At 35.6% G+C, this 14,949-nt stretch overlaps 1 protein-coding gene across 1 annotated transcript in view; it reads right to left on the bottom strand.

Annotated features, from left to right (window-relative positions):
* Window positions 1-14,949, bottom strand: part of ADGB (androglobin) — a 149,397-nt gene that overhangs the window by 70,753 nt on the left and 63,695 nt on the right. Inside the window, 2 exon segments of the mRNA XM_009281545.1 lie at window positions 1,758-1,926; window positions 8,261-8,306. Coding sequence (XP_009279820.1) covers window positions 1,758-1,926; window positions 8,261-8,306 — 215 coding nt within the window.

Below are 14,949 nucleotides of genomic sequence, written 5' to 3'. Positions count from 1 at the left end.
CCCAGAAGGCCAATCGTATCCTGGGCTGCATCCAAAGAAACATGGCCAGCAGGTTGAGGGAGGTGATTCTGCCCCTCTAGTCCGCTCTGGTGATACCCTGCCTAGAGTACTGCATCCAGCTCTGGAGCCCTCAGCATAAGAAAGACACGGACCTGTTGGAGTGGGTCCAGAGGAGGGCCACGAAAATGATCAGGGGGATGGAACACCTCTGCTATGAAGAAAGGCTGAGAGAGTTGGCGTTGTTCAGCCTGGAGAGAAGGCTTTGGGGAGGCCTTATTGCAGCCTTTCAATACTTAAAGGGGACTTCTAAGAAAGATGGGGACAAACTTTTTAGCAGGGCCTGTTGCAATAGGACAAGGGGCCATGGATTTAAACTAAAGGGGGGTAGATTTATACTAGAGATAAGGAAGAATTTTTTTACGCTGAGGGTGGTGAAACACTGGCACAGGTTTCCCAGAGAGGTGGTAGATGTCCCATCCCTGGAAACATTCAAGGTCAGTTTGGCCGGGGCTCTGAGCAAGCTGATCTGGTTGAAGATGTCCCTGCTTATTGCAGAGGGGTTGGACTAGATGACCGTTAAAGGTCCCTTCCAATAGATACTATTCTATGATTCTAAGATGCTTTGTTAACAGCTATTTTATCAGTTCACTGTGAAAATAAGTAAACTCCCACCCATTTAGGGACAGGAATAAGAAACTGACAAATGCTCTATACATTGATTAATATTACAGTGGTCTACAAAAGGTCAACAGTACTTTACATTTTGCTAACAAGTTAAAAACTTCATATTTTACATTCTCTGTGTATGACACTGTGAGCAAGACTTTGAAAGGAAAGGAAATTACTTTGCTTGTGATGCTTTTTTCTGAAGACTGTATCTTCCCAGACCTGGGGCTCCCTAAAATTAGACAGGCAAACCGTAACAAGGTCTAAAGTGATCTATGATCTTTTGTTCCTGAAGTTCCTGTAGTGCTGCTGGTATAAAAGTTACACATTCTCCCTCAGAGAGGGAACAGAGTTTACTATCTGCTCAAGAAAACATTCATTTATGAAAAGAAAAGCTTCACAAAGAAATCTCCGTTACAAATTCATATGAAGAAAACCTGGGTGAATTTTCTCTGATAATTCTGACAATTCCCTCTCTGATAACTCCCCTCGGCAATGCCAGATTCTCTAAAGTGTACCAGGCTTCTTAAATCTGAAAGACAGAAGCTAAGATATTATGCTACAATTACATTAGCTTTTTTATGTTTGCAGAGGTATAAATGCCTTGGAATTATATTCAAAAGGGAGGGAAAAAAAGCACCTAGTTGACCAAGCTGAGCTATGCTGATGGCAACAGAAGATTTCAACAACTTTTTTTGCCTTGGAATTGTGTTGTTCAGATGCAGACTGTGTCTGCCCAGTGGCTGATGGGTTGGGTATGTGAGCACCCTAATGGCTGCACACTCCATGACCTACCATCTTCCACCCACATTTCAGTCTGACATATGCTTTATGAATCTGGTGGTTGTGTTCTCCGCTGTACTCTGGAGGACATACTCAAGACACAGCGTGAGGCTGCACCTACAGACTCACTGTCAACAGGGACAGTAAGTCTGGTCGGAAGAGTAGCCTTGGGACTACCCTGAAAGCCAGGGTAGTTATACAAAGAAGATCTGTTGAGAAGATACAGTTTTTAGATAGTCACGTTTTGCATTTTACCATTGTTATACTGTATATTTTATGGAATAAAACCCAAAACCTCTGTTCCTTACTGGAAACAAACACAGAAGTCTTCAAAGCTAATCCAGGTTTCCCTGGAAACAGAAGTCCTTTCTGACTCGATTTCTTCCTTTGATTTATCCCCTGTCTGGCTGTTCATACCAGTATCAGCTGTTTCTGACATTCGCTTTGCATCAAAACTAATGTTCTCTTGTAATTCTTCTGCAGAGATAAGAAGACACACAGAGTCAATACACTGACAATGTGCACATTAAAGTAGTATCATTCTTATATTGAATACTTATCCTAAAATTACCAGGATATTTTCCATACACCTCAGAGTTTAAAAATAAAAACTAAGCTTAAAAGGTGACTGAAACAACTCTGTATAGCTATTCATTGCTTACATCTGCACCTGCTTAAGTATTCTGCCTCAATATACTATCACATATTGAACTGTGCACTAGAACCTTTAATATGAGCATGTTAGGTGAACATATATACAAATTCTGCAAACCTAAAGTCGTCTACATAAAGAAAAATGCAACCCCTTGTCCAAAGCTCCTATTCAGTGAAAAGCTGATGGGGCAGTATCATAAATTTTTTATAACCCACAGAAAAGAAAAAATACACAGAATTGTGGAGGACACAAAGACCTATCCTTGCCTCTACTTAGATAGTACCCCCTGTGATGAAAATAGATTTGAACTACATTACATGAATTTTCTTGTAGGAAAATCAGAACTACTGTCAGATTCATACCAAAATATAAACACAGAAATGTCACGTAGACACATTTTGCAATCATCTAATAACTTTTAAAGTTGTGTTGTAATGTCACTTTCTCTGCCTTTACTCTGTGAGATTCATATGAATAGTTATTGAAGGTGTTAATCTGTCCCAAAAAGAAGTTTTGAGAATAGCTCAGAACAGCTGAGAACAGTAGAACAGAACAGCTCAAACATGAACAGCATGAATGTTTGCTAAGGAAAAAGATGAGGTAATATCCAAAAAGGTAAGGTATAACAAATGAGAAAGCTAATTAGAAAAATACAGTATTTATATTTAAATGTGCTTTGTAATACTTCATGATCAGCGAGGCACATAGTGATGTGCTGGATAACGAATGAGTTCATAAAGTGTAGGTGGCTCTAAATTAGTTTGCAACTAATTTTCAAGAATTGAAAAAAATATAATGTAAGGAAATGCAGCAAAGACCTTTTTCTTTTCCTTACACTATGGAAAAACTACCTAAAAGCTAGTCTAATCTAACTACCTAAAAGTACCAGAAAAATACCTAAAACTACTAGAAAGCTAGTCAAACTACCTGATCTAGGCTTTTTCATAGATTAAAGTTAAAGTTTAGGCCTCCAGTGAAATAACTACAGTGTTTGGCTTACGAATGTGCATATCACAGAGAGTATGATGAAGGGGCCACCAGAGCAGAACTATGTCCAATACCATCTTCCTTTGGCCCTTCTTTGTTCATTCTGAACACAAGTACTACAGTACTATCAATAGACCTTCTTCAGGATCAATAGGGTCAGTAGATCTCTGCAGCCTTCATATAGAAGATATGCTCCACCCTATTTAAAAGTCAATACATAAACCTTTCTGTCGACTACGTATGCAGACTGGGGTCAGAAGGAAAATAGCTCTTCCAGTGCAGCTAAAGGAAAGCAAAAACGATGTCAACAAAATGGCTGAAGTTTTCTCACTTCTCTTTGAAGAAGTAATGAGAATCTTGTGAGAATGTCATCGAAAAGCATATTTTATCCTTTTTGATCTATGCATTCCAAAGACAGTGCTGTTCAGAGCTCCCTGGCATCATACAGAAATACAATTATAAGAAAAAAGTAAACCAAACTGCTAACTATCATTTACCTTGTATGCAAGAAGTGCCGTTTCCAGCTATGAGAAACTGCAAACACTAGGTGATATAATGAAGATATAATTTATGGAATAAAACTATAATTAAATTTGAAGCAAATCTTAAGAGATGTTCAGTATAAAATATTATTTTAAAACTGACATATGGGAGATAATTTCAGCAAATAATTGTCCGTAATTTGTCCGTAATTATAATGTAATTTAGTCCTTGAACAAACGCAAATACTCAAATACACAGGGATATGATATGAGCTTATTAAAGTTAAACACTGCAGAGAGCTTCAGAAAAGGGAAGAGTATATTTGAATTCAAGAATTTTATGCTACTTAGAACTCAAGCAACAAAGATTAATGCTACAATCAAGCTTAAGAGAAAAAAAGTAACTTGATGAATAAGGAAAAACATTCAAGTACAGAAGTAATAACAAAACATGCATTGTAACAAAAAATAGAACACAAATAAAAACAGATCAATAAATAAGAGCAGAGCAGCATACAAACTAGAGTAATTAATCCAAAAAGGAAAAAAAGAAAGAGTAGCAAATGAACACGGAGTAGCAGAGTTTATCACAAAAGTCCCTATTTTTATGGTAAGAAAATACTGTACTGCATGAAACCCCCAAAATTATTAGAAAGAGTAATGTTCTTAAGAAAGTGAGAAGACACATTTTAAGACAGTTTAGTATCAAATGCTGCCATTGCTTTTGGTAAGTGCTCATCTTTTTTTAAGCACTGGCTTTTTACTGAGATGCTTAAATGGAAATCAAGCCCCCCTCATCAAACTGACTACAGTTTTGGGTGCCAACATTTATTCAGTATCTGGACGCTTTGTATCTGGCTCTTTATAGTCATGAGCTAGCTCTTTAGGAGAAAACAATAATAAGCAAATGAAAATGTTTGCTAGTCAAGTAAATGAAAAAGCACAAGAAAATACTACCTTGTAAAGAAAATGTTCAAAATCGTTCAAAATTGAAATCAGTCCCCTGCCTCAGTTTTCAGTAAGAAGGGATAGACAGGCTGGCTTACTGGAATAAAGGTACAAAAATGGAAATTTCCTATTTACAGAAGAAATTGCAAGAACTTAACACAGTGAATATGAAGGTTGTAGCCAATTTTCATAACAGAGCACAGAGATAATGGCACAGGAAATCTCCAATCCACAAAATGGTACTTAAGACATCTTTAAATGTAGGTTTTCTGCCATGAGTTTGAAGATTAGTAAATGTTTTAAAGACAATACGAAAAGTGATCTAACCAACTACAGATTATTTAGTCCAATGCCAATAAACCAAATTTCAAACGCAGGCAAATGGGTAGATGAATTGAAAGGCAAGATTACTTTATCCAGGTAGAACACGTCAGACTAGCTTAGGGTTTGGGGCTTTTTTCTTGGGGGGGAGGGGGGGCGTGCGTGCGGGGTGTTGATGAAAAAATCACACAAAGAAACAGAAGTATCATACATGCTCCGCCTTGCATTTTCATTATGAAAAAAGTGTTACATAATGCTGCAAAGCTGAAGGTAACCGACCTATCAACTTCAGGTCCACTTTAACCGAATGTCAAATTCTAGCTACTTTTATGGAAAATATAAAGGTTGTCCACACAATCAAAGAAATTTTCCACCTTACTGTGTACTACTTCAATATAACCTGTATACACTGTACAATAAGGTCATACTTAATTCCAGCATGCTCATTTGAAATGTCACTTTCTGGTTTTGTCATTTTCAGCCTGTATTTTAGTTTCATTATGTCTCTGGACAAATATCGGAACAGCAAGATTCCTGTGAGATAACAGATAATCATGGAAATAATGTGATACTACAAACAATTTCCATCAGATCCAGTATCTGCACCAAAAGCAATTGGAAATCATAGAAAAGCACTTCATCTTGAGAATATAACTGCTTTATTCTAAGAACACCACAGACAGAATAAGTGTAAATGTATGAATTTTCATTTGACAATAAAGCACAATTAAGTGTAATTATATGTTTTAGGACAAATTTTTTGTTCTGGTAGATTTGCAAAGCTATGATTTCCTACTCTGAAGACATTCTAGAGAAAGACAGTGATGCACTATACTTTTACAAAAAATTTTCATTGCATTTGGCGAACCTCAATAGCACAAAATGTCAATGGACTTTAGCAGCCTAAGTAGTGTAATGAGAATATTTTAAACTTTTTTTTTAAACAAACATAAAAGGACAGAGATTCCTAAACCAAAATGTATTGAAATACTGAAAAGCAATTATTTAACCATGAAAGGATTTGTGTATATGTATGAGTTTACTTGTAAAATACCATTGTTCTCAATAGGAATGTGTTTCAAATCCACTTCAAGTGAACAGAAAGAACTTTCCTGACATTAGACTATTCATATATTTAACTGTCTAATGACCTGTAACCAAACTCTGAAAAGATAAAGTTATTGAATTCTCATTCACATACGTTGCAAAATTTGAGCAATTTTTAGCCATGTTAAAAAGTGTATTAAACCCCCCATACTCATAAATAAAACATTTTTTAAAAGATTTCTCTGTTTCTCTCAGTTTTGGTTCATGATTCATGCTCTCAGATATTCTGTGGAATTGAAGGACTCATAATGAATCGTTTTGAAATAATAGCAATATGAAGTAACTTTCATAACCTACAATGCATGGCACAATGCAAAGCATTAGAGCAAGATATATTACTAAGCCTCCTTTCCCAATGATTTTTTTTCTTTTAAAAATAATTTCATGAAGATGAGTTTAGTTAATAATTAAGATATTAAAAGGAATGGTATTATTTAAATAAAAGCAATCATACCTGTACCACCTAATAGGGGCATAGAGCTCCAGTCTTTGAAGCCTGTAATATTTTCTATGTAAAGTTGGAATAAATGGATTTTGCATAGAGAAATGACAACATATGGGTTGAGATGGCCTGGAGAATGTGAAAAGAACCTGAGCACAAAGGATTTTGTTACAGTAGTAATGCGAATTATTAGTATTATAGGCCAGAGGATGGAAACATCCACTTTGTCCTTTTCCTTGGTTGTGCTATGGGAGCTTTTCTTCAATGGGCATTTCTTGAGTAGGCTTTTGAGTAGATGACAATATGGCTATTGAGGTAGACTAATTTCAGAATCAATTAATAGTGGCAGCTACAAAAATACTCCAAGTTCCCAACATATTCATGGCAGGCTTAGAGTCATCTACTGCAAACTACTATATTTCTATTAGGTATTGGCATTGAGCTGTGAGAGAATAACTGAAGGATATATTTCCAGCTCATTAACTTGTAGCATTTCAATACAGTGAGATTCTTCTGGTTTTGTTCTTTTTTTTACTGGGATGATATTAATAAAAATAAAAATTCATAAGAAAAGACATTCAAGCACTATAGTACTTGAAATCATTATCAGTTCTTAAAAGTATAACCTCAAAATTATATCCTTTGCCTGTACTGAACATATGTTTACCAAATTTGTTTAAAAACTATTTATTAGTATAGGTTTTGGAGAAGTATGATTTATATTTGCTTCAAGATATTTAAAAATCATAAATGTATTCTCACTCTTCATTACACTTTTAGTATAAGCCAGGTTTTTGGTTGGTGTCCCCCCCCCCCCTTTATAACCTTATCTTGTATTACCCTAATTGGGGGTTACTAGAGATGGTTGATAGGTTTCACATTTTTCCAGAATGAAGATAATGTTAAAAACTGTGAAAATATCTATACATCTTGGGTAACTTTACTGGGTTTAATTACTGTAGAAGTTAGGAAGTTATGCACATGCTTTAACTGGGAGGATATTTATTGTATTTCTCAATTATTGGAAGAGGGGATAATAGATATTTTACAGAGAACAAAATAAAAATTAAAAAAATGTTTTTAAAAATGGCATTCTATGCCTTTTCCCCCCATGAGAATCAACCTTCAGAAATGCTTAAAAAGCAAAGGTGCGTTGCACAGGCTTCTACATGGGCTGAAGAGTTGAAAACCAAAACCAAGATGCGTACCACATGTATGAATCATGGTGTAATAAAGCCTAAATCCTATTCACATGTTTCACATGTTCTTCTGCTCTGAGATTCATTTTCTGAACTCTGGTAAAAGGAAAGGTGTTTCCAAGCAGTCAGTTTTAGAAGAGGTTCATTGTGCACCAAGCAAATCTGGTCACTTCTTTAAAAAAGAAGGCTCTTGCTACCTTCACCTGACCAAATCCTTAAAACATTCACTTAAACAAAGAAGTACTCATTTTGAAAAAATGACTCAGTCTGAATACTCTTCAAATACTAATCTCAAACACATTAAAAAAGTAACATTTATTAAAATGGAAGTTGCCCTTTTTTCTTGCATTTTATTTCAGGAAAAAAAAAGTATAAATCATAGTGATTAGAAAAAGAGCTCTGTGTACAAAACCCAGTATATTTTACTGGAGAGTAACTTATGAGAAGTGTTATTTTTTCAAAATATTCTTGTAAATTAGGGATTTTTTAATACCAATCTGAAGATTCTACTCTATGTAATTATACATGCTCTTACCAGTTCTTTGAAATCTTTTCCCATAACACCAACACCTGTAAATAAGACTGTTGATATCTGTACATGAGGATTAACATTGAGGCCAAACAATATGGGAATGGCAGAAGTCTGAATATAAACTTCAAACACACTTACCTTTACTGAGTCTCTCTGCATTTTGCTGCCAAAAGAGGGTAGTATCCTATACGGTGCAAAAAAACAAAAAAACAATAATGGTGATTATAATCTTGTAATATTTTGTTAAAGAAAATACTTGCTTTTGGGGCAGTCCTTCCTGAGATGGAGAAACAAACTAGTAACTTATCATTGTAGTATTTTTTCTTTAAAAAGAAAAATAGAAATAATAAAATTCACCATAATACCTTCATATACATCACCAATAGACAGACTGATGTTTTTCTAGAGAAGTACACGTGATCTGGAGTCTGGGATAAAAGCTGTTCCACATGCCTACTCCTCTGCTATTAAAAAAATGTTCTTTGATATTACCGTTCCTTGACAATAAAATAAGATCTATTCTAAGAACTAGTTAGTCCTATTCTAGAACCAATTCTGTTCTTTTCTAAGTTTCCATTCTTGGAAGGTATATGGAGGGCTCCTTTTCCAACAAGCATTTCTTGCTGTGCAAGTGTACACAAATGTCATTGGCAACAGCATGCCTGATTGCTACAGCATCTTTTGTTTTCTATTAGCTGCATAAATAAAAAGTAGCTTGCTCTTTTTTAATGTTTTTGGCAAACAGCTTTATCCTGGTCAATCCCATTTCCAAGCTAGACCTGCTGAACTAATATGAATGCAATATCCACTTACGTTTAAAGTTGAAATCAAGTTAGCCAGCCTTTCAGAAAGTCCACTCATTAAATTTGCAAAGACAGGATCCTTGTCTTCGAGAGATTAAAATCTTTGATAGTGTTAAAAATGCGTGCCTAGTCATCCTTCCTTCTGACTGCCTTCTTACCTGCAACATGACATACTCTGCACAAGACTCACTTGCACTTTTTTTTTTTTTTTACAAGGGAGGGAGAGCAGGAGAAAGAGATTCCACAGTTCCCAGCTTATTTCCTATTTGAATGTGGTACTATTAATGGGTTAACTGGACTAGCTTTGCCTTTGCAAAGATAACTATTAAAGCCTAGAAAGGCTATTGCAAACAAATTTGCAAGCTTCTTTTCCTCCCAGGTCTCCCTTTAACAAGAGTTGTCATCCTTCCCCCCATCCAAACTCCTCATATATACCCATCTTTACATGTGTCAATGGCGCTAATGCTGAAACTGATAGGCGTTGTGGGAGCTATACTGACTTGGAGCTGCTTTAATGCTTTCTCAAGACAATCTAGAAACATTTTTTGAGGGGCAGACTGACATAATTTAAAGACTCTGAGTAAGTTACACTGGATGGCAGGTCACAAAAGTACCTAAAGCTTGTACAAGGTCATTGTGCTATAACTCCAGGTCTACCACAACCCTCCTATTACAGACTACCCTGCATACACAGTATGAAGGGATCTGTGAATGCTTCCTTAGAGGAAAGCCTTATGGCTTTCTACTTTAATTCCTAGCTGCAGTAGAAGTCTTCCTGCAGCATTTTACAGCACCTCCACAGGCCCAGAATAGGCTTAGGAATCTCACCTCTGTCAAAATTTTAGGTGTTTGATCTTCTCTGAACTAACTAAAGGAAAGAGTTGAGAGAATAAACTACAGATTTAAGAGTCTCTGTCCCAAAATAGGAAGTACTAAACAATTTAATACTTGTAATTTAACTGCAATATTGTTTATTGAGAGAATGTAAAAGTCCCATTTTTGCACAGCACAAATCCTAAATTCTATTCCAAATCTGTTGTGGGTTTTTTAAAGAATGTCCATGAGTCAAAGCTGGAGACAGATCTAATATAAACAGCAATTAAGAGAAAAATACATACATTGTTGAAATTGTTAACAGTTGGTTGAACAATTTGGTAGCTGAAATATATTATGTCTGACAAGTCACTTTTTAGATTAATTTCTTGCTTTTCTAGAGCAAATGAGCTGAAAAGGACACAACAGGATTTTGCAATTGCCCTTGTACTTCAGCTCCTGTTTCCAGACTTCTGAACATTCAACTGTGCAAAACAAAGGGCAAGCTGTGATCACTTGTCACGTGACGTTGACATTCACGACTCAATATTTGGGTCTGAAAAATCTCTAGTAATACCTGGACTATCTCCCTCCTTTAAACTGTGCCTTCAGAAGTACGCATGCATAGAGCTGTCATATTTCTGCATAGGAGTCTACAACTTGCAAGATTCCAATATTGCCAAATTTCTTGTAGGAGTCACAGGATTTACCAAACAGGTACACGTCAACTGTACAATTTATCAAGTTTCTTCTCAGAAATCCTAGGCATGTCCAAAGCATAACAAGTAGCAGGTCTACTGTACAAGCCTTGGAGACTGTAATGTTTGCACCATGAGTCTAGCACTTTCTGCCAGACTTACTGTTCACGGACAGTACACACGATCCATACTTCTAGTATGGGTATGTGGCAGCTTATTATAGAGCTACTTTGTTGGTATTAACAGCTGGCAGCAGGAAGGCCCGGAGAGATACAGAAAATCCTCAAAAACTGCTTTAATAGAATTTCCAGTAAAGAAGAACGTACCCTGGAAAATCTGGATGCTTAGTAATGTTACTTAAGCCAATTTGAGCTGTGAAAGCAATCTAACCACAGCAGTGTAGAGTCTCCTGCAGGCTCATTTACTCCATTTTTGGAGCACAAACATAACATAGTCAAAAGCTGTCTGCTTCTCTAATGGTACGGGATGTCTCCATCTACCTAAACCTCACTGATTCTGAGACAACTGGGAATTGCAAGGAAGTTCTCATTCTGTTATGCTATTGCCTCAGTTACGGTGACTAAGACACTGGCACAGAAAGAGAAACTAAACACATTTTTCCTCCTTAATGAACACACATTGTCTGAAAGGTCAGCTCTGCTGCCACAGTATCTGATAAAGAAAGAAATAAAGACTTGGATCCAGCTGCAAAACATAAAAGGATGCACACAGTTAGATTCAGGGAGAATTTAGTTACTTACTGTTCTTCCTGCAATCAGCGGGAAATCTGAACGCAAAATGTGAGGAAAATTTGCTGGTTAACTTAAAAATCTAACTCATCATCTATTATGTTTTATAATCGTTAACACATAATTGTAAAAATAATGGTAGTTCATAAATTTATAGCTATCTTGTTACTTTCAAGGATTCATTTGTATTGTTCAGCCTCCTAACATTAGCTATGTTGTTATTTTATTCAAATCCACCAAATAATACGTTTTAAAACCTATCGTATTTTTATAAAACCAGTATCCTTTTCTATTGTAGAATCAATGCATGGCAAAACTTTTCACACCGGTTTTTCTGTAGAAAACACCAGTCTTCTTCCAAAAATAAGCTCTCTGGATATAATTGCGGGTGAAGGAATAAAGCTTCAAATACATCATTTTAAAGATTAAAAATCCATTTTAAATCTACCTGCAAAACGATGAAGATAACCAAAATATTTCTTAAGATCCAACCCTGTATTAAATTTCTAGGTTTGACGTTGACCTGAGAGTTATCTCATCGAAGGGTTTTGCATCTATAGTCACTTGGACGCATTCTTTTTTTGCCTACTCCTGAGTCACTGTTTTCACTAACTGGAATATCAGCTCTAGTTTTAGCTGTGATGTGGGAGAAGGTAACAGAGGTGGCTTTTGAAAAAAGGCAGTGGTACAAAAGAACAAACAGCTGCAAAGTTGTGCACAGACTGAGGTATAGGAATGGCTTAAAAATACTGGATTACCAACTCGGCTTCTCTTTTATTCAGTCTCTAATGTTGGAGCTGTCCCATTTTGTATAAGCAAGTAGATATTTGCGGGGCCATCATAGAGATTGTCTATACCACAAATGTCTAATTGAGAGCTCAAGTCCCTCTTCTAATTCATGTGCCTCATATCTCATGTATGCTTTTTTCCTGAAAAAATAAGCAGGGAATTTTCATTTTGTGCAGATTGAAGTAATTTTCAAAACTATAAAATTTGTAAAGAAAACAGAATGTTGTATTTTCTACCTAGCCCTCCTGTTGACTCAATACCAATGCACTGGGCTTATGAAATATGTCATAAGGAGGATTAGAATCAGGAGAAGAAAAAGCTCGTTATGACACAACAGTCTGGAATGTTTATGGGGAACATGAAAAAAGCACACAACAGAGCATGCAAACTAAATAGACTGACATCAGTTGTAAAGCAGAAGGTAAGACTGAGCTTGCATATATAAAAGGATGGCACTGAAGTAAGAAAAATAAGGTAAACATGAACATTAAAGAACAATTGTATTGTGTTTATGTCACTGGGATAGAGTGGCAATTTTAACCCTTCTGCTCTAGAAAGTAGCATTGCCAGGGAGCTCGACACTGAAGAAGCCACAAAGAGAAATCAGTGTTCTGCTTAAGATTTCTGAATATAGCAATCAGGTCAGTCTATCAAAATATCTAGTAGCCATTGCAACTTCTGTTGGTAAACATATTTGGATTAGATTTTTCTTGCTTTGTTACTGTTCAACATTTCCTCAAATAGAAGGCAAAGCGCTTTCTTCTCAACGGAATTGGAGATAACTTGTATTAAAGAATTCATCATGATGAACAACATTCAAGTAGGCTTTTGAATAGCAGAGCTACAAGGAAATGCTATTCCAGGATAATCTTTTTCTCAAAAGAGTTTGCCAAAATTACTGTTCTAGAAAACTGCAAGACACTGTGCGATTTACATATGATGACCTTTTTGCTTTTTTCCTTACCACAGAAGTGGATAAGGAATAAAAATGAAAGGAAAAATCAAATTCTGAAAACCTTCTAGTTCAGGAAGCCATTATTCCATAAATAATTTCTTCCAACCAAATGGAACAAGCCAAAAATCTACTTTCACATACATTTCAATGCGTCTTAACACATGTAAATTACTTACATTCCTATTGAAGAAGAATAAAAGCGAGCCTTTTCGTTAACTAACTGGGCCTTATGTTACAGAGTTTTTAAACAAAAAATTCACAAAATGTATTTTCTTAATAAGTGTGGTTCAAGGTCAATTTAACTACCGAAAATAGATATTTTAAAAGATTTTTTTCCTAATGCAAATCCACAAAACTTTCAGAACTGTAAAATCAGAGGGAATGGGAAATTCAGGGAAAAAAGTTTAAAAAATCAATAATAAAGCATTTCTATTCTTTGGCATGAGTACTTTGGGGACATGAGGGATAATGCCATCTTTCAACTTGATATTCTTCAAAGAAGGTACATCCAGCTCCTAAAATTTTGTCTTTCGTTCTTCACTAGTCTGTTCCTGTGACAACAGACCTTAGGAACAGTGAATCAGATTTTCATTGATGTAACTTCATACAGTTTACACTGGAGTGAATTGAAATATGCCAATTTAAACTTGCTGAGGATCTGGCACAGCAGCTGACTGAATTTTAGTCAGCTTAAAGCATAAAACTGCTGCATCCCAAAGATTTACCAAATCTATATCAAAGGTTTTAAAGCAGACGTCTCCTGAATAGTAATTGCACAGGTTAAAATGGAGACAAAGTTATTCACACTAAGTATACTAAAATACAAAATTCTACAAATTAGCCATAACCTAGCAAGTTGGGGATATCAAAGTTTCTCTTTCACTGTTTGCTTTTTTAATCACTATTTGACTTTAAAAAAAAAGTATAGATGTATATTGTTATTTCAAGTTCTAAAACTATGGAAAGAAAGCTCTTCCATAGTGAATCTCCCAGAGTTATCCACATAATTTTACTGATTAAAAGATTTAATATGTGAAATAAAGAAGATTGTTCTGCAAGTTAAAAACATTATTTTCTTTTGCAATCCGTACAAATGCAGTCCTACTTACATACTGCAGCTATTAATAGGCATAGCATTTTTTAGCTGAGATGTAAATTGAGGCAAAAGTAATGTTCAAGTATAAGTCAATTAGCTGCTCATGACTTCTTACATTTCATGTCTGAATCAGATTGCTCTCAGACTAAGTCACACTCATGTCTTCTTCCAACCATTCTGGTTTTATCAATCTCTCTCTCTCTTGTATTTTCACACTTGCCCTTGCCTCTCCTTGACTGCACGTCCTACTGTGACAGACCACCTTTCTACAATCACATGGTTCTTACACTCTTGGACTAGGGGAGAAAATCAAAGTGATGTTCCAAACTACTTTTATGCTTCCAGCACATAAACGTCTATTAATTTGTAATTAACTAAATCTATATTTGTACAGCTAAAGAGATTGAAGTCATGCAGCAATAATTATTATATATTGTAAGATGCTACTTACAGCTCCTTTTTACCCTGCTGCTTTTGTAATGATTTCCTTAAGTTGCAGTTATTAAAAAGACTTCAAAAAGGTCATGAAGTACTAATTAAACTATTGTTTATAAAATGTACACAAAATACAGAATAGCTAAATATATATTCTATTGCAAAGAATTCTCCTTCACTACAGAATTACCTTATTTTTAACTAATAAACACCCAACAACTATATCAACACATGTACATTTTCTATACACACAATAGATATAGAACAGTTTAAAAGCAACTTAGTTGCAGATCTGAAACACAAAAATGGCATTAAGTACACTGTCCTGGTTTCAGCTGGGATAGAGTTAATTTTCTTCCTAGTAGCTGGTACAGTGCTGTGCTTTGGATTTAGCATGAGAATAATGTTGATAACACACCGATGTTTTAGTGGTTGCTAAGCAGTGCTTACACTAGCCAAGGGCTTTTCAGCTTCCCATGCTCTACCGAC

This window comes from Aptenodytes forsteri, unplaced genomic scaffold (assembly GCF_000699145.1).
Source record: "Aptenodytes forsteri isolate BGI_AS27 unplaced genomic scaffold, ASM69914v1 Scaffold82, whole genome shotgun sequence".
In the NCBI taxonomy this organism is placed as follows: Eukaryota; Metazoa; Chordata; class Aves; order Sphenisciformes; family Spheniscidae; genus Aptenodytes; species Aptenodytes forsteri.
This window is presented reverse-complemented; position numbering and strand designations above follow the sequence as displayed.